The 27177-nt window shown below is 44.9% G+C and overlaps 1 protein-coding gene across 1 annotated transcript in view; it reads right to left on the bottom strand.

Annotated features, from left to right (window-relative positions):
* Nucleotides 1–27177, bottom strand: part of LOC124555947 (GTPase-activating Rap/Ran-GAP domain-like protein 3) — a 694419-nt gene that overhangs the window by 175005 nt on the left and 492237 nt on the right. Inside the window, exon 8 of the mRNA XM_047129996.1 lies at nt 26530–26632. Coding sequence (XP_046985952.1) covers nt 26530–26632 — 103 coding nt within the window. The remainder of the gene's footprint in view (nt 1–26529; nt 26633–27177) is intronic.

Raw genomic sequence — 27177 nt, 5'->3', positions numbered from 1 at the left:
TATCCCACTGTGAGACAAGACGGTTACGGAACGATTTTGCGGTTGACTACGGAAGCACGATCCTACCCAAGTGAGCACCTCTTCGTCCGAAGCAAAACGACGGGTACCAGTGTCTTTCTTGACGGATCCAAAAATATGGAAATCATATGGAGAGAGATCGGGACTGTATGGAGGATGTACAACGGCTTCCAGGCGAAACATCTGCAGCGTATTAAAAACAGCGCTGACAGAATTTGGACAGGCATTATCCCGCAACAGAATTATTTCAGTGACGAAGCGCCACTCAACTCAGAGGTGTCGAAATAACTGCCTGTTACTCCGGTGCCTAGCAGTCAATGACAGGCTGTCTCTATACAAGTACATTTTTAAAGTGCTCGACGAAGGTGCATGGGTGTTGTCGAACTGGTGTGCCTTAGAGTGACCTTAGAAAAAAATGCTTCAAATGGCTCTGAGCACTATGAGACTTAACATCTGAGGTCATCATTCCCCTAGAACTTAGAACTACTTAGACCGAACTAACCTAAGGACATCACACACATCCAAGCCCGAGGCAGGATTGAAACCTGCGACCGTACAAGTCGCGCGGTTCCGGACTGAAGCACCTAGAACCGCGCGGCCACAGCGGTCGGCCGTTGAGTTGTCATCGCATGGATTTGAACGGTCCCACACGTGGTGGAAGTCAACAAAATATTTTTGCATTCTGAGGCGAAAACTGGTGATTGAAATTTTGTGAAAAGATCTATCCTCAATGAAAAAGTTTTTGTTTTAATGCTTGCAGTCAGACTCACTTTCCACAGCCATGGCACACTCTCCAGTAAGCACGATAATAGAAAACGAGCAGCCCTCCTTCGAAATTTTTCGATGTCCTCAGTCAATGCTCTCACGTAAGGATCCCATACCGTGCAGCAAAGCTTCAGAAGAAGACGGACAAGCGTAGTGAAAGCAATCTCTTTGGTAGATCTGTTGCATCTTCGAAGTTTTTATGTAATAAAACGCGGTCTTTTGTTCGTATTCCCACATTTTTTTCAGTGTAATGGTTCTAATTTAAGTTGTCCTTAACTATAGTCCTTAGGTATTTGATTAAAATTCACCCTTTAATTTTTTCGTGATTTATCGTGTAATCGAAATTTAACGGATTTTTTTAGTACTCATATGGATGATCTCTCACTGTTTATTGTTAAGGATCAAGTGCCACTTTTTTCCGGGGTGCACTCAACCTCGTGATGCCAAATTGAGGAAGTTCCTCGACCGAATATTAGCGGCTCCGGCCAAAGAAAACCATCATAACGACCGGGGGAGCTGTGTGCTGACCACACGCCCCTCCTATTCGCATCCTCAGCTAAGGATGACACGGCGGTCGCATGGTCCCGATGGGCCACTTGTGTCCTGAAGACGGAGTGATAAGTGCCACTTTTGGCTCCAAACGAACTGAAATGGTCAGTAGAGAAACGTGGAACACCAAATTTGTTAGGAGATTACTGAATGAAAAGAAAACTTCCCCTGTAATTGGTTTGAAAATATATGGTTGTACCGTGGCCTCGTCGTAGCAGTTAATTAAATAAATGAAGATGAAAAGACACATCCTTGTGGTCCCTTTGTAATGCAATGGTTCCTAACATTAATATAAAAGACAAACGATGATTAAAAACTACTTTAGCATACAGATATATGAGGAAAGTATAAATTTTGAGGCTAATACTATGTACTAAGTGCATCAACGTCACTATATTATTCGAGAACTGAGAACAAAAAAGTTGAAAGTTTCCATGTGAACGCATTACGAAACAAGGTGATTGTTTAATACAACGAATCGTTACTAACGCATGCTTTCAATGCAATAGTAATGCACCGTATGGTGCGATATAGCTGTTGAATGAAGTACTCGCATCATCATCTTCAGAATCTGGGTTTTTTGTCTGAAAGTCATATAGCTAGCGTCTGGTCTATAGCTCCTTAAGTATTGGTCTGCGAATAAACTCCGCTGATATTTGCTGCGATTTAGTGATTTTGCTGTTAAAATGTTTTATTAGCCCAACATTTCTGTCTTATCGTATCGTATCTATACTTACAATATAAATACAACTACACTTTGGTGTAATCATATATACATGGATGTTATTTTGTTCCGCTACATAAAACAACCTAGATACTATGAAGAATATGCAGGCTTCAACGTATCTTTACTAACACTGAACCATAGTGTGCTTTATTTTGAAGTAAAGTTCGTAAAGAGTGAGACGTTCTCAGTACCCAACAAAAAATGTAAAGGAGTTTAATACCAGATGGATTAAAATTCATAATTTATTTGTTGTCTGTCGGTAATGATTTTATGAGAGTAGAGTATCGTTAAAGATAGTTATAGGAGGTGGATAAAGGAAACACCAAAAACACATTACCACGGCTAATATGGTGTAGGACAATATTCGGCGTTCAAAACAGCTTCCAGTCGTCCAGGAATGGATAAACACAGGTCCCGTATGGTTTTCAAGGAGGGAATCTTATACCACTCCTCGTGCAAAATAGTGACAAGTCCATATAACGATGATGGAGCTGGATAGCGATCACGTATCCTACAGTCCAACGTAGGCCACAAACGTTCAATGATATTGAGATCTGGTTACTGGTGATTAGGGGATATGAGATAGTTCACCTTCGTGCTCACAAAACCACTGCTGGACGATGCGAGCTGTGAGAAAAGGGCCCCTGTCGTCTTTGTACACAGCATCGGCAGTGGAGAACACACGTTGTACCACGGGATGGATCTGATCAACCAAAATGGACACACAATCCTCGCGAGTAATGCGACCTTGCACAGTAACCATGGGGCCCATGGAATACCACGATATGGCTGCCCAAATCATAGCCGACCCCGCCATATTTCACTATTGGGACGTAAACTCGACCAGAAGCTGAAAACAGTGTGCAACAAAACTCATTCGACCAGCTGATTTCCTTCCACTGCTGCACAGTTCAAGTTTTATGGCTTCGGCTCCACATTTTCCTGTTACGGCCATTTGCATCAATGATGAGTGATTTCGGAATTCCAGCTTGCTATGCAGTTCCCACCTTATGGAGCTCCCTTCGTGTTGTTTTGGTGCTGACAGCGTTCGCGTCTGCGATACTCAGTTCTGCAGTGACTTTTGAAGTTGTCTCTCCATATTTTTCGCCACTATCCTCTTCAATGACTGTCCGTCACGATCACTCAACACGCAGTTTCGTCCGGGTTGGGACGTAGCGGATGATGTTTTTCCGCTTGATCTGTATGCGATAAAAATCCTCGACATGGTTCCTGTTAAAACATAAAACTCTTCGGCTACCTTTGTAACAGAAGCTCCCACCATACGAGCACCAATATTGTGGCCACGTTCGAATTCAGGAACCTCCGACACAATGCATTCACAACTACGCAGAAAGCCGTTATAACCACTACTGAAACTTGCGCCATATTGAGGACATTGTACAGGTATCACTTGTGGTCAAATGCAACAGCGCAATCTGCAGACTCGGTTAGCATCTGCATTTTTGTTCCAGTCAGCACTTCTCGCGGTCTTTCCATATTTTTGTCCACCCCCTGTATAAGTAAGATTCCCCATATAAACAGTTTTGATAGCAAATAACGGCAACGGCCTAGCCGCAGTGAATACACCGGTTACCGTGAGATCACCAAAGTTAAGCGCTGTTGGGCGTGGTCGGCACTTGGATGGGTGACAATCTAGGCCGCCCTGCGCTGTTGCCATTTTTCGGGGTGCACTCAGCCTCGTGATGCCAATTGAGGAGCTACTCGACCGAATAGTAGCGGTTTCAGTCAAGAATACCATCTTACGACCGGGAGAGCGGTGTGCTGACCCCACGCCCCTCCTATCCGCATCCTCCACCGAGGATGACACGGCGGTCGGATGCCTTTTTTGGTAGTAAATAACAGATGCATAAGACACAATGTTTTACGGTACTTAGCACAAGCACCCATTGGTATTTCACTTTCTCATGAAAGTTTTCGTCAGTACTGAATTCATTATGCAAGAAATGGTGAGGAAATTGTCACGGCAAAAGAGGCAGTCATCACTGTTTGAAAGTGAATGTTACGATGTTGCGGTGACTGATACTGGTAACAGAAAAAAATCTGAAATATTCATCCAATATTTCGTTTGGGAACCGTACAGTAATTTTCAAGTTACAACTGTACTTTTACCTCTGACATCTCATCTCTTGAGTATTAAATATCTCTTCTTTTGATTTTCAGCAGTCCTGATGGGACTGTGTTAATAGCTATGCCATATAGACATGACATGACATGACATGATACGTATTAACTTTTATGCTGAAATTATGGTTATTAATCGAAAATGGTAGTGGTAATAAAGGACAGATAGACATTTTACGTAGAGGTTCACATACTTATGCCAGAGCGCATTCGCACTTGTTTATGTTTGAAAGGTGAAACACACAGTAAATATGGAAGCAGGTAAGAGTTAGTTAGATAATTATCTGCTCCGCCTCAGACAATGATCGGTGGGGTAAGGGAATAAAGGTAAAATCTTGTGTTTAATTCCTAACTGAGAGCAACGCGTTCTAGTAAAACTTAAAATTTCAGTTAGTAGATACTGATACAAGTGGTCGTACCCAAAACAAAATTACAAATTTAACATCTCGTCAGTTGCGTGGCTAATCTGGAGCCATTTAATGTGAAAAGCTAATCGTAGCTCGTACCTAACATGAAGCTGCGGGTATACAGCTGGCCTGCGTCGTCAGAGGGCCCCTGGTTACTTCTGCGAAAGGGTAAACAGCCGTAAAGCGTGCAACCACAATGAGCCGTTGCTGGACGGACGCCGGTTGGTCGATACGTGCGTGGGGCTGCATAGCATAACGCCACCGCGGTAGCTCGTTGGCCGAAACTCGTACTCCTGGCTCCGCACGCTGCGTTACCTCTTTGTAGGTGACAGCCGTTCCATTATGTACAGGCTTACCGATCACTGTTGGCTGTTGTTCCACAAACTGCATTCAGCAGCTGGGAAGTTCTTTCATTTGCCCATGGCCATTTTGCCTTCAGGCTACTGCCTTAGCAAGTTTATCATTGATTCGTCTTTTGTGTATTTACCACTATCGCAATGTTGCCTCTACAGAGTGTAAATTTTAAGTTGACAAACCAGAATATCTCGAAAAATAAGCTTCACACGAAAAAATGTGTTGAATCCAAAGATGATTATTTTCGAGGGGGACATCTGCTGGAGCTAAAATTAGCCCCCTGGGGGTGGGGCGGGAGGCAACTTTAAAATTTCAAATGGGAACCCCCATTTTTATTGGCGAATCAGATTCTACATAAAAAACTATGTTCATTTTGTCTTAAACATTTGTTTTGATTTCTGGTAGTTGGCGCTGTAATTCAAGAAAATCCAAGTTCTCATTTTTGCGTGGAAAATGGTTACCGATAAGTAAAAAATACTTACTTACTTCGTAAGTTTTGATTAGGTAAAACTAAAACTCTCCCTCTCTCCCCATAGGGTGGGGTTTGAGAGAGAGGAATTAGAGTTTTACATATGTTGACCCAAATATTATTTTTTCGGTAGATTCGGATAAGTTTTGTTTGGGTCAATATTTGTAAAGCTCTAATTCCTCTCTCTAAAACCCCACCCAATGGCGAGAGAGGGAGAGTTTTAGTTATAGCGAATCAAAATTTACGAAGTAAATAAGTATTTTTTTGTTTGTCCGTCACCATTTTCCACGCAAAAATGAGAACATGGATTTTCTTCAATTACAGCGCCAACTACCAGAAATCAAAACAAATGTTTAAGACAAAATATACGAAGTTTTTTTATGTAGAATCTGATTCTGCAATAAAAATCGGGGTTCCCATTTGAAATTTTAAAGTTGGCTCCCGCCCCACCCCCAGGGGGCTGGGGGGTGGCGGGCTAATTTTAGCACCAACAGGTGTCCCCCTCGGAAATAATCATCTTTAGATTCAACACATTTTTTCGTGTGAAGCTTATTTTTCGAGTTATTCTGGTTTGTCAACTTAAAATTTACACCCTGTATAAAAGGTTAAAGACAATATTTCATATTTTTATCCAGAGCTTCAAATGCTGTAATTACGGCTGTTGAAGTTCCATAATGTCACGTAATATAATTCATCTATACACTGTAACTAGTTGGAGAAAATGATACTATTTCAATATGTTGATGTGCTAGATTGAGTAAACCACGATTCAACATATTTAAGGAGCCAATTATTCATCTTCTATCGTGGATGAAGTTTGTTGTTCAACAATATTTTCCTTGATACACAGAGAACAGTTTGTTGCTATCAATAATAAACGTTTTATGTCTGCAGGAATAGTACTTAACGTCAATCAATATGCACCATGACCTTGGAAGTGAGTAACGAACGAGACACGACTTTGGATAGAAGATTATGTCAAATCGGACTCTTTGGTAGCATCCAGAGAGGATTCAAAACCAACGGGACGGCGGAATATTAGTTAAAGAGTCCAGAACAGGGGCAGTGTGATTACTTAGGTGTTTTGTGGAGCAATGTTGGTTGCGCTGGCTGCGAAGCGTTGCGGGACCACTAGGCGATGTTTCAAGAGCTGGTTGTTTTACCCAATGAGAGAGCAGCAGATAGACGACACGTTTCCTTGCAGTGAGTTGGACTGAATCTAGCATCGAACTGTTGAATACATTCGGAAAACAGCAGCCGAAATACGAGTTATTCGCCGTTACAATACAAGTAATCTTATGGCACGGTTACTTAAAACTGTCCCGTCATTGGCTACTCGAAACAGACGCGCTGCCACCCTATGTACCACAGACGAAAAGCGCCCTGACTGGCATTTGCCATGTCCTAGATTTTAGCCGGATATCCTATCCGTAATCAACAAACCGCATGGACATTCTTAAACTGCGACAACGATGCGGAGTTTGGGTACTTTGCCAATTGCCTCTGAGTCTCATCATGAGCTGAATTTTCTCACAGAAGTCTTATTCAAATTTGACTTTACTTTTTAAAGTTACATCGGCAAAAACATTAAAATTGTTCAAAATTTCCGTAAATATGAGGAGCAGCACATTTCAAATTTTGTGAAACTTTAAAAGAATGAAAAAAAACCATACACACAAATTTTAACTCTTTTCTGATAACTCCTACTCCGTCCGAAAAGGTCTCGGAAGACCCAACGGTACTGACCGACCACCGTGTCATCCTCAGCCTATAGGCGTCACTGGATCTGGATATGGAGAAGCGTGTGGTCAGCGCATTGTTCTCCCGACCGTTGACAGTTTTCATGATCTGAGAGGCTACTTCTCAATCAAGTAGCTCCTCAATTGGCATCACAAGGACTGAGTACAGCCCGCTTGCCAACAGAGCTCGGCAGACAGGACGCTCACCCATCCAAGTTCTAGCCAAGCCCGACAACGTGTAACTTCGGTGACCTGACGGGAACCGGTGTTACCACTGCAGCAAGGTCGTTGACCTTTTCTGATAACTAAAGTGAGAAACCTTTTCCTAAATGTTTAGGTTAACAGGCAGAAAAAGCGTCCTACAAAACTGCACGAAAGGAAAATGTGTACTGAAAACGTGGTATAGTAATGTGGTTTGGAGTTTATAAAAATTACCAAGAATTCGTCATCCCTCGGCTGCATCGACACAGTATTATGCTACAAAACTTGCGGTTTCAAGCAGATGGCGCCATAGCACTTAGAGCTCGTCAAAATGGGGAAATATTAAGCATTTGCTTTCCTGGGCACATAATTCTTTGTTTCGGCAAATATTATTTGGACGAGTCGTTCTCCCAACGTCGCGCCTGATTACGTCTTTTGGGTCGTTTGTTCGATGTAATTAGCTCAAGTAAACCTTATCTCAACGTTTGGATGCCTCATCAAGCGACATGATCGTATAGCGTGAGCTGGCCCACATCCAGATAGATTCACGAGCAGGGGCTGTTACACTGGCCAACATGTGTGCAGTTTTTAAGCGGTTTCCCATGTTCGTTTACGCAAAGGCTGCGGTGGAATCCATCTTCCACCGCAGAGAATGTGATACGGTCAGTTAAAATACAATGCCGTAGAGAGCAAAGTTTACAAGATTCACAGACAGTCGGTGCAAACGACTTCTCTCCCTTAGGTTACTTTGACGACAGTGGCGTCACGAAGAGCATCCGGCCACAAAGTTAAATTAATGAAATAATATTTCCCAAATCGCAAGAAAGCGGACATCGCACTAGACAGGAAAGACGCAAGGGAAAAGAAAGAAGTCCTTGACTACTGGCATCGAACGAATTCAGAGGCAGGCTGCTAGGATCGTAATATGCCTGTATAGTCCATATGAAAATGTAACAGATTCCTTGGAAAACTTAAATGGGGATCTTCGGACAAAAAGCGACAAAGTTCTCGCGAAATCCTGCTGGATAAACTTAGAGAACCATTTTCCGTGCCCTATGTACGTTACGGTCACATTATTGTGTCCTATGTTCAGTGTCAACGTGCAATAATTACTCACAGATGTCAGGTGGCACCACTAGCAGTGTTGGGTGTATAACGCGTGCCGGGGAGACACGGAAAAGAAGAACCTTCAACATCGCAGCACGTCAGCAGTCGTTGGTTAATATATTAAAAAAACTAGAAAACCCGCCTCGATTGCGAAAAAAGCACCTAGTGTTAAGTGTTAACCCAGGTTAACAACAATAAAACCTACAAGTGTCTAGAAGACCTTTGTCAGTGATTAAAAGAACACCATAGGTATACATTTAAAAACGAAAAAGAAAAGGAAAACACAAACAGTACATATGTACAAAGTCAAAACCACTACTTAACTTAATGGTGTACGCTCCACCTCACACCGGCCTATGTTCGATGGGCCATGACCCGCCATAAACTGCAGCTACAAACGGTCGCTCACTTATAAGCCTGACCCGCTATCTATGCACATGCACAAGACGAAGGAAGTTACTTGAATGCGCATGCGCATACGAATACGAGAAAGTTTATACATGGTTTGGGGCTAAATAGCCCACATATTCCCAACCGTGGATCAACGTATATCAAAAAATGAAATGGATAGAACAGGAGACGAGCTAAATAGGAGATGAAACCTAAAAATAACCGCACACGGTTGCTTATGCTAGTAAAGAAACTTATATTAACAGCTATACGTAAAGGCAGTAGTTAGCCTGGGGGGGGGGGGGGGCTGAGGGGACATAATCTAAAGACGTCGTGGTAATAAAGATATAGGGATAAAACGTGAGGTGTTCAACAGGCAAAAGTCACCTTCATCGTAAAAGGAAAATGATGATAAAAAGAAAGAAGATGAACAGCTTCACCAACCGCGCTCGCCAATCAGCGCGCGCATGTGATAATCCCCAGATCATCAGATTTACAAGTATGAAGAAAAAAGTAAAGGCGCGAAACCTTCAAAAACGTGACCACCGCCTATGTTCTACGTCAAAGTGCAAGAACCACTCTCAGACGGCAAGCGGCAGCATTAGCTGTGGTGGATATATAAAGCGTGTCGCGGGGACACGGAAAACAGTGCTGTCGTTATCGTAATGCGGAAACGAAGCGATTTATCTGACTTCCAAATGGGGCATGGTCATTGGTTTTGGGCCAAACGTGGAAGCATTTCCGAAACTGCTAAGTCTGTGAAATGTTCACGTGCTGCTGTGGTTAAAATATACGAGGATTGCCCTGAAGGTAATGCACCGATTTTTTTTTCTTCAACAGTATCTTATTGAACATAATGAGAATTGCTCACACGAAAGAATGGTGTTTTATCTACACATTCTACTTTTTCACGTGATCTCTATCCCGTTCTATGGCCTTTCCTATGCGGTGCATTGCTTTCTGGGCAACCCTCGTACTGTGAATGGAAAAACTGTGCTATCCAAAACCAACGCCGAGGCAACTGTGGTGCACCATGGGTCACATAGGACAGGGGTAGACGACGGCTGCGGTGAAGTCTAAGGCGAATAAACGTGCATTTGTTGAGCAACTGACCGCCCAGATGCACCACGAGGATACCAATAACGTCTCCTCAACGACTGTACAGCAAATGCAACTGCGTATGGGCCTCCGCAGCAGGCACCTGCTTCATGCACCCATCCTGACTGCTGTTCATCGGTAACGAAGCCTGGAATTTGCACGCCAGTACCGAAACTGGATGTCCACAGAGTGGTGACAGGCGGCGTTTTCAGATGAGTCACTTTTTACACTCCATCGGACTGATGGCCGTTGGAGTGTACGATTTGAGGCGTCTGTAAGCAAACACCTTGCAACAGTCGTTGCAAGGGTCCAGACCATTGGAGGGAGTGTTACGACCTGGGGAAAGTGTTTGTTATTCTGGAAGGCACAACAGATCAACACAACTAAACACCTACCCTTGGGGAACATGTGCACCCCCACATGGCATTTACCAAGAGGACAATACAATGTGTCCGACAGCTCGCAGTTTACTTGCGTGGTTAGACGATCACCAGGATGACTTTGCCGTACGTACTGGCCACCAAACTCGCAAGATTTGAACCCAATCGAGGATCTGTGGGATCACCTCGCTCGGACTGTTCGCGAGATGGATCCTCAACCGAGAAGCCTTGCGCAACTGGAGTCATGATGGTACCTTCTAGAACCACACTGACTGTCTTCCTAGACGTCTCACAGCGGTCCGCTCTGCAAAAGGTGGTTATTCAGGATTTTGAAAGATTGTCACATTCATGTGTCTGCACAGTGTGTGTGAATGGAACAGGCCAGATAATCGCTAATATGTAGACCATGTACCCTCCCCCATTCACAGTTCAGTGGCCTGCGCAGTGTAGCCGGCCGGTGTGGCCGTGCGGTTCTAAGCGCGTCAGTTTGGAACCGCGTGACCGCTACGGTCGCAGGTTGGAATCCTGCCTCGGGCATGGATGTGTGTGATGTCCTTAGGTTAGTTAGGTTTAAGTAGTTCTAAGTTCTAGGGGACTGATGACCTCAGTAGTTACGTCCCATAGTGCTCAGAGCCATTTGAACCATTTGCCCAGTGTATGTGCGTTTATACTGGGTGGTCCATCGATAGCGAGCGGGCCAAATATCTCACGAAATAAGCGTCAAACGAAAAAACTACAAAGAACGAAACTCATGTAGCTTGAAGGGGGAAACCAGATGGCGCTATGGTTGGCCCGCTAGACGGCGCTGCCGTCGGTCAAACGGATATCAACGACGCGCTGCGATGTTGAAGGTTTTTGATATCAACTGCTTTTTTTAAAATAGGAATCCCCATTTTTTATTGCATATTATTGCAGTACGTAAAGAAATATGAATGTTTTAGTTGGAGCACTTTTTTCGCTTTGTGATAGATGGCGCTGTAATAGTCACAAACGTGTAAGTACGTGGTACTACGCAACATTCCGCCAGTGCGGACGGTATTTGCTTCGTGATACATTACCCGTGTTAAAATGGACCGTTTACCAATTTCGGAAAAGGTCGATATCGCGTTGATGTATGGCTATTGTGATCAAAATGCCCAACAGGCGTGTACTACGTATGCTGCTCGGTATCCTGGACGACATCATCCAAGTGTCCGGACCGTTCGCCGGATAGTTACGTTATTTAAGGAAACAGGAAGTGTTCAGCCACATGTGAAACGTCAACCACGACCTGCAACAAGTGATGATGCCCGAGTAGGTGTTTTAGCTGCTGTCGCTGCTAATCCGCACGTCAGTAGCAGACAAACTGTGCGAGAATCGGGAATCTCAGAAACGTCGGTGTTGAGAATGCTACATCAACATCGATTACACCCGTACCATATTTCTATGCACCAGGAATTGCATGGCGACGACTTTGAACGTCGTGTACAGTTCTGCCACTGGACACAAGAGAAATTACGGGACGATGACAGATTTTTTGCACGAGTTCTATTTAGCGACGAAGCGTCATTCACCAACAGCGGTAGCGTAAACCGGCATAGTATGCACAACTGGGCAACGGAAAATCCACGATGGCTGCGACAAGTGGAATATCAGCGACCTTGGCGGGTTAATGTACGGTGCGGCATTATGGGAGGAAGGATAATTAACCCCCATTTTATCGATGGCAATCTAAATGGTGCAACGCATGCTGATTTCCTACGTTATGTTCTACCGATGTTACTACAAGATGTTTCACTGCATGACAGAATGGCGATGTATTTCCAACATGATGGATGTCCGGCACATAGCTCGCGTGCGGTTGAAGCGGTATTCAAATGGTTCAAATGGCTCTGAGCACTATGGGACTTAACATCTATGGTCATCAGTCCCCTAGAACTTAGAACTACTTAAACCTAACTAACCTAAGGACAGCACACAACACCCAGCCATCACGAGGCAGAGAAAATCCCTAACCCCGCCGGGAATCGAACCCGGGAACCCGGGCGTGGGAAGCGAGAACGCTACCGCACGACCACGAGATGCGGGCTGAAGCGGTATTGAATAGCATATTTCATGACAGGTGGATTGGTCGTCGAAGCACCATACCATGGCCCGCACGTTCACCGGATCTGACGTCTCCGGATTTCTTTCTGTGGGGAAAGTTGAAGGATATTTGCTATCGTAATCCATCGACAACGCCTGACAACATGTGTCAGGGCATTGTCAATGCATGTGCGAACACTACGGACGGCGAACTACTGCATTGAGGTTGACGGACATCATTTTGAGCATTTATTGCATTAATGTGATATTTACAGGTAATCGTGCTGTAACAGCATGCGTTCTCATAAATGATACGTTCACAAAGGTACATGTATCACATTGCAAAAACCGAAATTAAATGTTCAAACGTACCTAGGTTCTGTATTTTAATTTAAAAAACCTACCTGTTACCAACTGTTCGTCTAAAATTGTGTGCCATATGTTTGTGACTATTACAGCGCCATCTATCACAAAGCGAAAAAAGTGGTCCAACTAAAATATTCGTATTTCTTTACACACGACACAAATATGTAATAAAAAATGGGGGTTCCTATTTAAAAATGCGCAGTTGATATCCGATTGACCTATGGCAGCGCCATCTAGCGGGCCAACCATAGCGCCATCTGGTTTCCCCCTTCAAGCTAGACAAGTTTCGTTGTTTGTAGTTTTTTCGTTTGACGCTTATTTCGTGAGATATTTGGCCCGGTCACGATCAGTGGAGCACCCTGTATAAATATGCCTGTAGACATGTTTGAAACATACTTTCTTCAAACAGTTACGTACTTTCCACGATGTATATTTATTTTCTGAATTATTGTGTAGAAAATTTGATATAATAGGATGTCATTATACTGTAGTGTGACTCCATAGCTCACGAGTGGAAATTTCAACTTCTAAAAACTACTTATGGTAATGGAAGTGAAGCTTAAAATGTAACCAGAATACGTTTCAGAAATGCCACGCAGTTACTGATTGTGACATGTACTGGAATGTTTCCTGAGAGAGAGAGAAGCGCCCTCGGAGGCTGCAGCTAAATGTGCAGGCGAGAAGCAACGTCTGTTGCGCCCTTGAATGTCGAGAGAGCAGCCCGTGCGCGGCGTGCCCTGCGGCAACTTGAGTGGCCGTGCGACAACAGGGCTGCGTCTCTCGGGGGAGTGCCAGAGCTCTCGAGGCAGCTAAAGCGGCCGCCTTACATCCCCGGCGACACTACAGATAAATCTCCCAAATGTTTCGGCCGCCTACGAGGGTAAAGACAAAATTTCTTGGCTCTCGTTGAGGATGCATTAATATTGAAGATATTTTGTTTTGTTTGTGTTGGTATATGTGTATGTATATGTAACGTAAATTGTCACCTTGATCTAGGAAATATACTGCGATGACGAACGTCAGCCGGCCGAAGTGGCCGTGCGGTTAAAGGCGCTGCAGTCTGGAACCGCAAGACCGCTACGGTCGCAGGTTCGAATCCTGCCTCGGGCATGGATGTTTGTGATGTCCTTAGGTTAGTTAGGTTTAACTAGTTCTAAGTTCTAGGGGACTAATGACCTCAGCAGTTGAGTCCCATAGTGCTCAGAGCCATTTGAACCATTTGACGAACGTCATGGGATACGTTCTAATATCGTGTCGGGCCTCTTTTTGCCTGGCGTAGTGCAACAACCCGACATGGCATGGACTCAAAAAGTTGTTGGAAATCTCTGCAGAAATACTGAATCGTGCTGTCGCTATAGCCGTCCATAACTGCCGGTGCAAGGTTCTGTGCACCAACTGACCTCTCGATTATTTCCAATAAATGTTGGACGGGATACATTTGGGTAGCCAAATCATTTGCTCGAATTTCCAGAATGTTCTCCAAACCAGTCGCGAACAATTGAGGCGCGGTGACATGTTTGGGAACATAAAAGTCCATGAATGGCTGCAAATGGTTTCCAAGCAGCCGAACGTAAGTATTTCGTGACAATGACTGGCTCAGATGGAACAGGGGACCCCGTCCATTCCATGTAAACACAGCCCACAGAATTACGGAGTCACTACCACCTTGCACAGTGCCTTGTTGGCAACTTGGGTCCGTGGCTTCGTGGGGTCTGCGCCAAACTCTTACCAGCGCCAGGTCGGCGGGTGATGTTTGAAGTGGCCACTGCAGCAAGTAGATGTGTACTAATACCAGTATTTCTCGTCCTGCTTCGATCACAAGAGAGGTAGTGTGGTGTCACCGCCAGACACCACACTTGCTAGGTGGTAGCCTTTAAATCGGCTGCGGTCCGTTAGTATACGTCGGACCCGCCTGTCGCCACTATCAGCGATTGCAGACCGAGCGCCGCCACACGACAGGTCTAGAGAGACTTCCTAGCACTCGCCCCAGTTGTACAGCCGACTTTGCTAGCGATGGTTCACTGACAAATTACGCTCTCATTTGCCGAGACGATAGTTAGCCTTCAGCTACGTCATTTGCTACGACCTAGCAAAGCGCCATTACCAGTTACTATTGATGCTGTAAAACATGTACCGTCAAGAGCGATGTTCACCATTTACGGATTAAAGTTAAGTATTCCAACAGCTACGTCCTTTTTTGCTAAAGTCTAACTTCCTTGTCCTGTTCCAGACCTCATGCCAGCCTGTGTGAGCTAAAACGCGTGCCTTTCGGCTTCCTCTCATAGTGGGTTGGCTCTCTTGCCAATCCACATCAGGTAGATTATTCCTACACGTCAGTCAGGGGCCTGAAAATGGCGTAACGCAGAGCCGAAACTGGTTACCTAATAAAATAAGGTTGAAAACTGACGGCTGAGAGGTATTTAATTTGACATCCTCAAACGTGGACAGGGATGCTCGAAGACATCAACCCCACATATCGTCGTTTGAGAGGGCATTCATTCTAGCTCCTTCTTTTTGCTGTATATGTAAGCAGGGTTTCTTATTTTGCTATTGGTCGTCTGAGATGTTTTGTAAACTACCGTTATCTGCCGACAACTGTTTTAGGATAAAGAGGGTCAGCAGACTGGCACTTACGCTTTACGGAGCCTACACTCTTTCTGGCATTATGGGGCTCACATCCTGAAATTGCTTAGAACTTTGCAATTCTGGCCCTGGAGAATATTTAGTAAGCAGCATGCAAATGAGATAAAGGGGGTCGTCTTCGCAGTAAGCAATAGTGCTCACTTTTAATTCATAAATTACAGTTTATAGATGATAACCAGATATACGATTATCTGGATGGACCAGAGGGCCCAGCCCATTCCACACGGTCTGATGCGTGTCGTATGAACTGACATGTTCCTAATCTGGTAACTAATTGCTTCTAAATAGTGGGAGTGTGTGGTAGAAAATTTAGACTAAGACCGGTTTACAATATTAATGTTTGATTTTTTTCATTTTTGAAAGCAACGAATTTATAGCTTCTTTATGTGCTTAAAGTGCGAGCTACTCATATCCAAACATGCATGAAGACAACGCTGCTATGATCACAGCACATATTCGTCCGTATCAAGATTAGCTTCCATGTTATGATGAGGATCCTGAATACGTATCGCGAGAGAAGTCTTCCGAAGTAAGAGTGATTTCAGGTGTGCCGCAGGGGAGTGTCGTAGGACCGTTGCTATTCACAATATATATAAATGACCTTGTGGATAACATCGGAAGTTCACTGAGGCTTTTTGCGGATGATGCTGTGGTCTATCGAGAGGTTGTAACAATGGAAAATTGTACTGAAACGCAGGAGGATGTGCAGCGAACTGACGCATGGTGCAGGGAATGGCAAATGAATTTCAATGTAGACAAGTATAATGTGCTGCGAATACATAGAAAGAAAGATCCCTTATCATTTAGCTGCAATATAGCAGGTCAGCAACTGGAAGCAGTTAATTGGCTCTGAGCACTATGGGACGTAACATCTGTGGTCATCAGTCCCCTAGAACTTAGAACTACTTAAACCTAACTAACCTAAGGACATCACACACATCCATGCCCGAGGCAGGATTCGAACCTGCGACCGTAGCAGTCGCGCGGTTCCGGACTGAGCGCCTTAACCGGGAAGCAGTTAATTCCATAAATTATCTGGGAGTACGCATTAGGAGTGATTTAAAATGGAATGATCATATAAAGTTGATCGTCGGTAAAGCAGATGCCAGACTGAGATTCATTGGAAGAATCCTAAGGAAATGCAATCCGAAAACAAAGGAAGTAGGTTACAGTACGCTTGTTCGCCCACTGCTTGAATACTGCTCAGCAGTGTGGGATCCATACCAGATAGGGTTGATAGAAGAGAGAGAGAAGATGCAACGGAGAGCAGCGCGCTTCATTACAGGATCATTTAGTAATCGCGAAAGCGTTACGGAGATGATAGATAAACTCCAGTGGAAGACTCTGCAGGTACGGGCTTTTGTTGAAGTTTCGAGAACATACCTTCACCGAGGAGTCAAGCAGTATATTGCTCCCTCCTACGTATATCTCGCGAAGAGACCATGAGGATAAAATCAGAGAGATTAGAGCCCACACAGAGGCATACCGACAATCCTTCTTTCCTCGAACAATACGAGACTGGAATAGAAGGGAGAACCGATAGAGGTACTCAAGGTACCCTCCGCCACACGCCGTCAGGTGGCTTGCGGAGTATGGATGTAGATGTAGATGTAGATAGATGGGAATGCATACTTTCTCGTCGAATTTCATTGATGAAATCTTCTCCGATTATCAGACGAGTTGACGCAACTTTTCTGTGGGTTTGCTACTCGTGATCTTCAGGCGAAGTAGCGGATTTATGATGAATTCGTTCCTTCATCGCCTCTGGATCGCAAACTGCTCTGCCGTGGGCCGAACGGGTCGGCCAATCGCGTGCCCCCGGAAGGGATACCGTGGACGGTGGTGGGGGCGAAGGAGGGTCCGGGGGTCGAGTCCTGGTGCTACCTGTCTGTTCAGCCCGCTGCCTCCAACTGACTTCACATCAGAGCGTTCCTGAGGCATTTTTTCTAATGCCATATCCCATGTGGAGCTCAGTTGGAAGCCGTTGTCCCGGATGACAATATTGTCGTGTATTCTTATTTACACTACCTCGTGCGCAGCTCTAGGTCGCGCGGTCGCGTTCTCGCTTCCCGAGCACGGGGTCCCGGTTTCGATTCCCGGCGGGGTCAGGGATTTTCAGCTGCCTCGAGATGACTGGGTGTTTGTGTTGATCTCATCATTTCATCATCATTCATGTAAGTGGCGAGATTGGACTGGGCAAAGGTCCATCCCGTTGAGCGCCCCACAAACCAATCATCATCATCATCATCATCATCATCATCATCGTCATTATCCACTACCTCTTTGATGACCAAATTCCAGAGCCCTTTGGCACGGCACAATACCTGTGTACAATCAAAAACAAAAGTGTGTCCTTCGTTTATGGTGTGGTCTGCCACTGCAGGCTTGTCGGTTTGGCCGAGAGGAGCGCATCTCACAAGTTCTGAACATCGCTGCCAGATGCATAATTACGTCAACTCGACGACCCGTCTACCACACTCGCAATTGGTGCTGTAGATACCAGGTGCCTGTTAGTCTTCAAATGACATAAGAATATTCTCGATTTTAACCGTTGATCGCAAAATGTTCTATTATTCTGGCAATGTTGGTTGTAAGCGGCTCTGCGTACGAAAGCACGCCAGACATTTGGTTTCTTTCCTGTGGATTGTCTTCTTCCTTCTTCTTCTTGGCTGGGCAGTGCGTCTTATTTTTGTCTCTGAGTAGCCATTTTTGCGCAAGGTTTCAAGCAGATGCTGTAACTAGATAGACAGACTTTCCTTGTCGTCAATGACTCTGTGTAGCGGGATGATGAGTACAGATTTGCGTTCCGATGGATGGTGGCAGCTATTGGCATTTAGGCACAGTTCCGTGTATGTCTTCTTCCTGTAGACGAAATGTCCCAGGGTGCCGTAAAGGTTTTTCTTTATCTTAATGTCTTGGAACTGTAGGGATTCGTTTTTTTCCACCTCCTTGGTGAAATTGACGTTCTCGTGTATGCTGTTAAGGTGGCACAAAAATTCTTGCAGGTTTTCTTCATCATGCAGTCAGACTACGCATGCGTCGTCCACAAATCTGTAGGATAGGCGAGCTGTTCCGAGACCTGCAACCTCGAATTGTTCAATATGTAGGTTAACGACGCCATGCGCTAAAGGTTATCAAGAATACGCTGAGGCAATGTAGTTGTTGTTTCCGGGCCGTTTGTGTGGTCAGATGGAGATATAACGCCGCAGAAGACAACGTCTACAATACGATCAGATTAACACATTGGACTGGTGAGGAATGATGATCAGTTATGATGTTAGAACAACCTAAGGAGAAACTAGTTGTGTTGGAGGAAAAACAACTTCAGTCACGCGGATATGGGATAAGTGGCTCGAGGAAGGATGGTCTGACACATATTCAGCAAATAAATTACAACTTCACGACTGTAATGACACAAATTAAAGTCACATTTGGATTATCGACTGTTCAATCACATTAGAGAGCCTTCCTTAGGGTATGTTCCGGCGTGTGGCACACACAGTTCGTCGATGTTTGCAAAACCACGCACGGCGGGACGCCTTTTACTGACTGCTGTCCTTAAGCATCTGCGGCTCATGTTGGATTGCTAGATGGACGGTTAAACACCGTCTCCTCTACCATTCCTTCCTGTAACATCACACTCTCATCTAACACTTTCCCCTCTCTGGGGAAGTGTGTGGGGGAGTTTGTAGCCTTATGGCTTTTACTCCACTGTGTACTTGTGTGTGTGATTATATCTGTACTTTTTGGTGTCTGCGAGATGTGATGATTGTTCTGTGTGTGTCTGGTACTTGCCTGAGGTTGGCGAGATGATTGTTAGTATGGGTGAGGGAGGAGGATTAGGAACTGGATATAGGGATTTTCTCTTCCACTTAGTCCTGCAACGTCGTACCCGCTCGGCTGTAGTTTGGCGCGTCTCCAACCAATTGCTACATTACTAACCTATATACGGACGGGGCCAATCATTCATATGCATTCCAGTGCATTCTAATACTGGTGGTACGTTGACATCAACTCTTACTCACTGATTCCCAACATGGAGGTAATTAGTTGCTCAAAGTAACAAAACGAATTTTCTGAGGGGTAAAAACAAAAACGGTTTGCTGGTGCTTCAGTCACAAAACTAAACTGCTTTAGGAAAATAATTTATATTGCCGGTTGTTCATAATGTTCTAATACAGTGGTCAAAATAAATGTTGCACATTGCCGAAATATTAATACTGAACGTTTTGTTGCAGAAGTACGTATGATATCAATACACTGGTTTATCTGTAATGTAATTCTAGCGGAAACAGTCCATGTTTCTACCTTGAAGGAAAACTATGTCCAGTCTATGACAATCGTGTCAACCGTCGACACTGCAGTTCTCGAGCTGTGTGTTACTACTAGGGTTGTGTTGCTCGAGGATGGTTCGGACAACAACAACGAACGATCAGAGGCTCTGTATAGTCATTCAAATGGAGCAGAGAACGAGACGAGTGGACATGTCAGCGGATGTCGCTGTGTGTCAAAGTGATATCCCTTGAATATGGAACAAGCTGCTAGCGACAGGATCAGCTGTGGATCGTCATAGAAATGACAGCCGAAGAAAAAAACAGCAGATATGCAGGATCAATATCCGTATATCATAGCAAGCTGAAACTTTTGTGGACTGGCACGACAGCCAATCCACAGTGACGGGTAGCCGAAAGGCACGCGTTTAAGCTCACGCAGGCTGACGTGAGGTCTGGAACAGGTAAAAGAAGTTATAGTAGCAAAGAACGTACGTAGCTGCGGGAATACTTAACTTTAATCCATGCTTCACAAGATAAATAGCAAATGATACTGGCGCCTTGCTAGGTCGTAGCAAATGACGTAGCTGAAGGCTATGCTAACTATCGTCTCGGCAAATGAGAGCGTAATTTGTCAGTGAACCATTGCTAGCAAAGTCGGCTGTACAACTGGGGCGAGTGCTAGGAAGTCTCTCTAGACCTGCCGTGTGGCGGCGCTCGGTCTGCAATCGCTGATAGTGGCGACACGCGGGTCCGACGTATACTAACGGACCGCGGCCGATTTAAAGGCTACCACCTAGCAAGTGTGGTATCTGGCGGTGACACCACAGAAACCTTCAGGACAGTGCTACCGTCTACGGTGGGAGCTCCATACAGTGACAGGAGAGCAGGTGTAAACATAAACAATGCGAAATAGGTTCCATGAACAGGGACTACGTGCCAGACCTCTCTAGAGTTCTCCTCCAAATGGGGATCAGAGAGGGGCTCGCGCCGCATGGTTACAAAGCCACTCTTCGTGGAGTAGGCAACTGTGGAACAAACACCCGTTTCTGATGAGACGCGTAACGGTATCCACTCTGAAAATACTCACTTTTATGTGCAGAGGCAACGAGGACAATGTTTACACCATCTCTGTATCGTAGATCGCCATCCTTATCAAGGCGGTTCAGCCACGTTTTTGAGTGGAATCATATGTGGCCGCACGACACACCGTGTGCCAATACGTGGGAGGATGACTGGTGTGAACTATCGGGACGACATCCCTGCAAGCATTGTGGCTCCATTTGGTGAACATGATTCACGCTGATGGACGACTATATACGCTCCCATCATTACAACCTTGTGAAGACCTCCCTAGTGAAGCACAGAATCAGTCTGACAGAGCGGCCTCCGAGTTATCCAGATCTCATTTGCGTTGATAATGCAAGGACCATACTAAAAGGAGTGGTTTGCAATCATTCTGCCTCACCAGAGACCTTAAAAGGCATCACAGAGGCCGCTGTGTGGAGGAATGGGATAATATCCGACAGTAAAAAAAATGGTTCAAATGGCTCTAAGCACTATGGGACTTAACATCTGAGGTCATCAGTCCCCTAGACTTAGAACTACTGAAACCTAACTAACCTAAGGACATCACACACATCCATGCCCGAGGCAGTATTCGAACCGGCGATCGCAGCAGCAGCGCGGTTCCGGACTGAAGCGCCTAGAACCGCTCGGCCACAATCCGACAGTCAGATCTGGACAATTTGGTGAGGAGCATGCCTAACCCCATTTAAAAGTGTCTCCAATTACGGGGAGGGCTAATTGTTTCATAAAAATTATATTATGCAAGGCGACAGTGAGAAGAAACTATAATGTTACCAGGGGGATATTTTGTAATATTATTCTTTTTTTTGTTCCTACTTAGCAGTCGAAATGTGTTTCTCCTATATTTTTGTTTTATTATGACTATACCTGACAGAAGAAAATCAGTTTTGTTTCCCATTATTTCCAGTATTGACATTAAAGCATTTATTTTGACCACTGTTCAAATGGTTCAAATGGCTCTGAGCACTATGGGACTCAACTGCTGAGGTCATTAGTCCCCTAGAACTTAGAACTAGTTAAACCTAACTAACCTAAGGACATCACAAACATCCATGCCCGAGGCAGGATTCGAATCTGCGACCGTAGCGGTCTTGCGGTTCCAGACTGCAGCGCCTTTAACCGCACGGCCACTTCGGCCGGCTTGACCACTGTCTTTATTACGTAAGTAACCAATGCGGCTTTGTGGCTCGGTGTGGCAGTGGGTAAACTATGAAACAGAAACAAGAAAAAAGTTACGTTTCCTAAACAAAACCGCGCCACATTGAATCGACATTACTGATATTTTAAAACCAGGTACCAACTATTTCCAACAGTAAACAAAATTGCGACACATGGATTCCCCGCTATTTAGTGTAATATAATCTAAAATAAAAAAAGAAGCACCACGAAAGACTTGTTCAAATTAGTCACAAATTGATATTCATAGCCGGCCGCGGTGGTCTCGCGGTTCTAGGCGCGCAGTTTGGAGCCGTGCGACTGCTACGGTCGCAGGTTCGAATCCTGCCTCGGGCATGGATGTGTGTGATGTCCTTAGGTTAGTTAGGTTTAAGTAGTTCTAAGTTCTAGGGGACTGATGACCACAGCTGTTAAGTCCCATAGTGCTCAGAGCCAAATTGATATTCATATAAGTAGCGGCGGAAAGTGCAACAATGCAAACTTCCGCGGCCGACGGATGAATGTATGACGCTGCAGCACAATTTTACCGCGTAACTGGCGAGGATAGTAAACTTTCCTCATGTCGACACCAGAGCATAAAGTCTTAGCGAATTTCATTTCGTGTACTCAGTTGTCCGTTAACTATGCCTCGCAGACAAGCACACGAACGATATATGCAGAAGTCAGCGCTTGAGAGAGGGTGTGTAGTTGGGCTCAAAGGAGCCGGCTGGAGTAATCAGTGAATCGCTCGACATTTGAATAGGAACGATTCCACTATCTGACGTTGTTGGCAGGAATTGGTGAACCGTGGCCGAACACAGCGTCAAGAAGGAAGAGGTCGACTTAGAGGTACGACAGAACGTGAACACCGAGCAATCGTCAGCGAGGCTCTCAGAACACCGTATTCATCAGCACTGATCCGACGTGCAACCTGTGCTTTGCTGACCACAAAGGACAATTCAAAAAATGGCTCTGAGCACTATGGGACTCAACTGCTGAGGTCATTAGTCCCCTAGAACTTAGAACTAGTTAAACCTAACTAACCTAAGGAGATCACAAACATCCATACCCGAGGCAGGATTCGAACCTGCGACCGTAGCGGTCTTGCGGTTCCAGACTGCAGCGCCTTTAACCGCACGGCCACTTCGGCCGGCACAAAGGACAATTAATTGGCGGCTCACAGAAAGAGGGCTGATCTCACAGCGCCCCTTGCGCCAACCATCATTGACCTCTGAACACCAACAAACCCGTTTGCAGTGGTTTCGGGACATTCGGCTTGGAATCTCATTAACTGGAGCAGAATTTTCTTCAGTGATGTGTCCCGCTTCGAAGTGAGGCCCGATGGGCACCGAAGACGTGTCTGGAGACGCCTCATTTAGCAGAGGGGTACCAATGAGTAGCGATAGACTGGGATGCCATTTCATTTCGTAGCAGGATCACTTTGGTTGTCATCCGCAAAACCCTTACAGCACAGCGATACATCGGTGATATCATACTCCCAGCTTTGTTGCCCTTCATGGGAAGCCATCCTGGGCTTACATTTCAGCAAGATAAAGCCCGCCCGCACACGGTGAGAGTTTCTAGTGCTTATGTTCATGCTTGCCAAACCCTACCTTCGCCAGCAAGGTCGCCGGATCTCTCCCCAGTTGAGAACGTTTGGAGCATTATGGGCAAGGCTTTCCAACCAACTCGGGATTTTGATAAACATCTACATCTACATATATACTCCGCAAGCCACCCAACGGTGTGTGGCGGAGGGCACTTTACGTGCCACTGTCATTACCTCTCTTTTCTGTTCCAGTCGCGTATGGTTCGCGGGAAGAACGACTGCCTGAAAGCCTCCGTGCGCGCTCGAATCTCTCTAATTTTACATTCGTGATCTCCTCGAGAGGTATAAGTAGGGGTAAGCAATATATTCGATACGTCATCCAGAAACGCACCGTCTCGAAACCTGGACAGCAAGCTACACCGCGATGCAGAGCGCCTCTCTTGCAGAGTCTGCCACTTGAGTTTGCTAAACATCTCCGTAACGCTATCACGGTTACCAAATAACCCTGTGACGAAACGCGCCGCTCTTCTTTGGATCTTCTCTGTCTCCTCTGCCAACCCGACCTGGTACGGATCCGACATTGATGAGCAATAATCAAGTATAGGTCGAATGAGTGTTTTGTAAGCCACCTCCTTTGTTGATGGACTATATTTTCTAAGGACTCTCCCAATGAATTTCAACCTGGCACCCGCCTTACCAACAATTAATTTTATATGATCATTCCACTTCAAATCGTTCCGTACGCATACTCCCAGATATTTTACGGAAGTAACTGCTACCAGTGTTTGTTCCGCAATCATATAATCATACAATAAAGGATCCTTCTTTCTATGTATTCGCAATACATTACATTTGTCTATGTTAAGGGTCAGTTGCCACTCCCTGCACCAAGTGCCTATCCGCTGCAGATCTTCCTGCATTTCGCTGCAATTTTCTAATGCTGCAACTACTCTGTATACTACAGCAATGTAGTATCTTCCTCAAGTGATAGTGTTCTATAAGTATCCAGCAACGTCCTTTTCTAATCAATTGAGAAAAGAATTGAAAAAATAATCCAGATTGTAGCTGAGAACATAATGACAACATATGCAAAATTTGGTTTAATTGTCTCTCAAACAGTAATAGTTACATTAGCTTGTACACTGAGGTAACAAAAGTCATGGAATAGTGACATGCACGTATGCAGATGGCGATATTATCGCGTAGACAAAGTATAAAATGGCAGTGCATTGGCGGAGCTTTCGTTTGCATGCAGGTGATTCACGTGAAGACGTTTGCGATGTGATTCCGGCCGCACGACGGGAAGTAACAGGCTTTGAACGCGGAATGGTAGTTGGAGCAAAGACGCATGGGACATTTCCTTTCGAAAACCGTTAGCGAATTCAATATGCTGAGATCCACAGTGTCAAGAGTGTGCCGGGAATACCAGATTTCAGGCATTTCCTCTCACCACGGGCCGACGGCGTTTGCTTAACGACCGAGAACTGCGACGTTTGCGCGGAGTTGTCAGTGCTAACAGACAAGCAACACTGCGTGAAATAAGCATAAAAATGTATGTGGGACGTACGATGAACGTATCCATTACGACAGTACGGCGAAATTTAGTGTTAATGGGCTATGGCAGTAGACAACCGACGCGAGTGCTTTTGCTAACAGCACGACATCGTCTGCAGCGCGTCTCCTGGACTCGTGACCATTTCGGTTGGGCCATAGACAACTGGAATACCGTGACCTGGTCAGGCGACTCCCTCTTTCAGCTGGTAAGAGCTGATGGTAGGGTTAGAGTGTGGTGAAGACTCCACGAAGCCATGGACCCAAGTTGTTAACAAGGTACTGTGTAAGTTGGTGGTGGCTCCATAATGGTGTGGGCTGTGTTTACACGGATTAGACTGGGTTCTCTGGTCCAACTGCACCAATAATTGTAAATGGTTATGTTCGGCTACTTGGAGACCATTTGCAGCCATTCATGGATTTCATGTTCTCAAACAACGATTGAATTTTTATGGATGAGAATGGGCCTTGTCACCGGGCCACAGTTGTTCGCGATTTGTATGAAGATATCCTGGACAGTTCGAGCGAATGATCTGACCACCCAGATCGAGCGACAAGAGTCTCGTCGAACATTTATGGCACATAATCGAGAGGTCGGGTCGTGTACAAAATCCTGCACCGGCAACACTTCCGCAGCTACGAACGCCTATAGACGCAGCATGTCTCGGTATTTGTGCAGGAGACTCCCAAGGACTTGTTGAGTCCATGTCACGTCGAGTTGCTGCAGTACGCAGGGCAAAGATCTGACACGAATTAGGAGGTGCCTCATAAATTTTGTCGTATGTGACCATGTATTTTCCCGTACGTCGCACCATAAACTTTTACTTCTCATAAGTTTTGGAATACAAATATTAAACAACTTCATTGCGCGCGCGTGTGTGTGTGAGTGCGTTTTTAGGAAGAATATTTTTTATTTACTGTTACTGCGGATCTTTAACGTTTTTAGCCCCATCACTCCTCTAAGTATTTTAGTGTAGGCAGCAAATACGTCATATTGAACGCTCACGATCTTATTGTGTTCTATATCGGCAAATACTTTATTCTTCTTGAAAAGACACGAGATATACACCAGACATAAGAGCACCATTGTCTGGAAAAGTATCTTCTACATTTATTTCTTAAGGTGCAACATAGCGCTTTGGTGCTAATTATCTGATATTGAGACGCAACTTACAACCATACTAATTTTGGGCCGTCACCTGCTACCGCCAAATGTTGGTGAGAAACTGCATTTACTTCATCAGGAGTAGAATGTTATTTTTATGGGATGAGCACAAGTTGATCTCACGGAGTTGACTGTTCGGTTGAAATGACGGATTAATTGTTGAACTATATGCAGGTAAGACACAATTCGATTATTCATATAATATAATCTAAAGTGTAACACCAGTTGGTACTTTTTTGCATCACTGTCTCACTAAAATAGTTATCGTAGACGTCGTTGTTAGCAGTGATTGGTAGAAGCAAGTTCATCAAAATGAAACTGAATACTCACCATTACTGAGCATTTCGTCATCAGTTGACTGGCCAGGCTTAGTGTAAAGGACGCCAAATTTGAAGTTCACTGATCCCTCTTGCTCTTCCAACAGAAGCAGGTCCTGGAATGAAAACAACTGTAATGGAAGCAACGCACGCTACAAAGCGTTTCATGCACACACAAACACAGGTGGCAACGATGAATAGTGCTCTGTGCTTACGGAGACATTGATAATAAGTTAAAACGGTCGTGAATTGCAGCAAACGTGTAACGCAAACACGAAAAAATAATCTCCCATGAAAAATAAATACAATGGAGTAGAAACGAAAGTTGTAACTGCTGCCCGTTGAGTGTTTCTGTGGTAATTTCTGCATTCTATGCAACAATTGCGTGACTGTATTACACACTAAGACAATGCATTCCGTCATCCCAGGGAAAAATGTTCGAAATCTGAACTCCTAACGCCAGACAGTCATGATATGACTTGAGTTTTTCTCAGGGTGTACAATGTTCAATTAACTTACGGGAATGCAGCAGGGTGAAGTTGTCGGCAACTGCCGATATTTCGACTGGTGACCGACCTGTTGTTTTCAGGGTAAAACTGCATCAAGTAAGCGCTGTGAAAGTGAATTTAAAACATTGTTTTGCAAAGCAATTCTGGAAAGA

Source organism: Schistocerca americana, chromosome X (assembly GCF_021461395.2).
Source record: "Schistocerca americana isolate TAMUIC-IGC-003095 chromosome X, iqSchAmer2.1, whole genome shotgun sequence".
Classification (NCBI taxonomy): Eukaryota; Metazoa; Arthropoda; class Insecta; order Orthoptera; family Acrididae; genus Schistocerca; species Schistocerca americana.
This window is presented reverse-complemented; position numbering and strand designations above follow the sequence as displayed.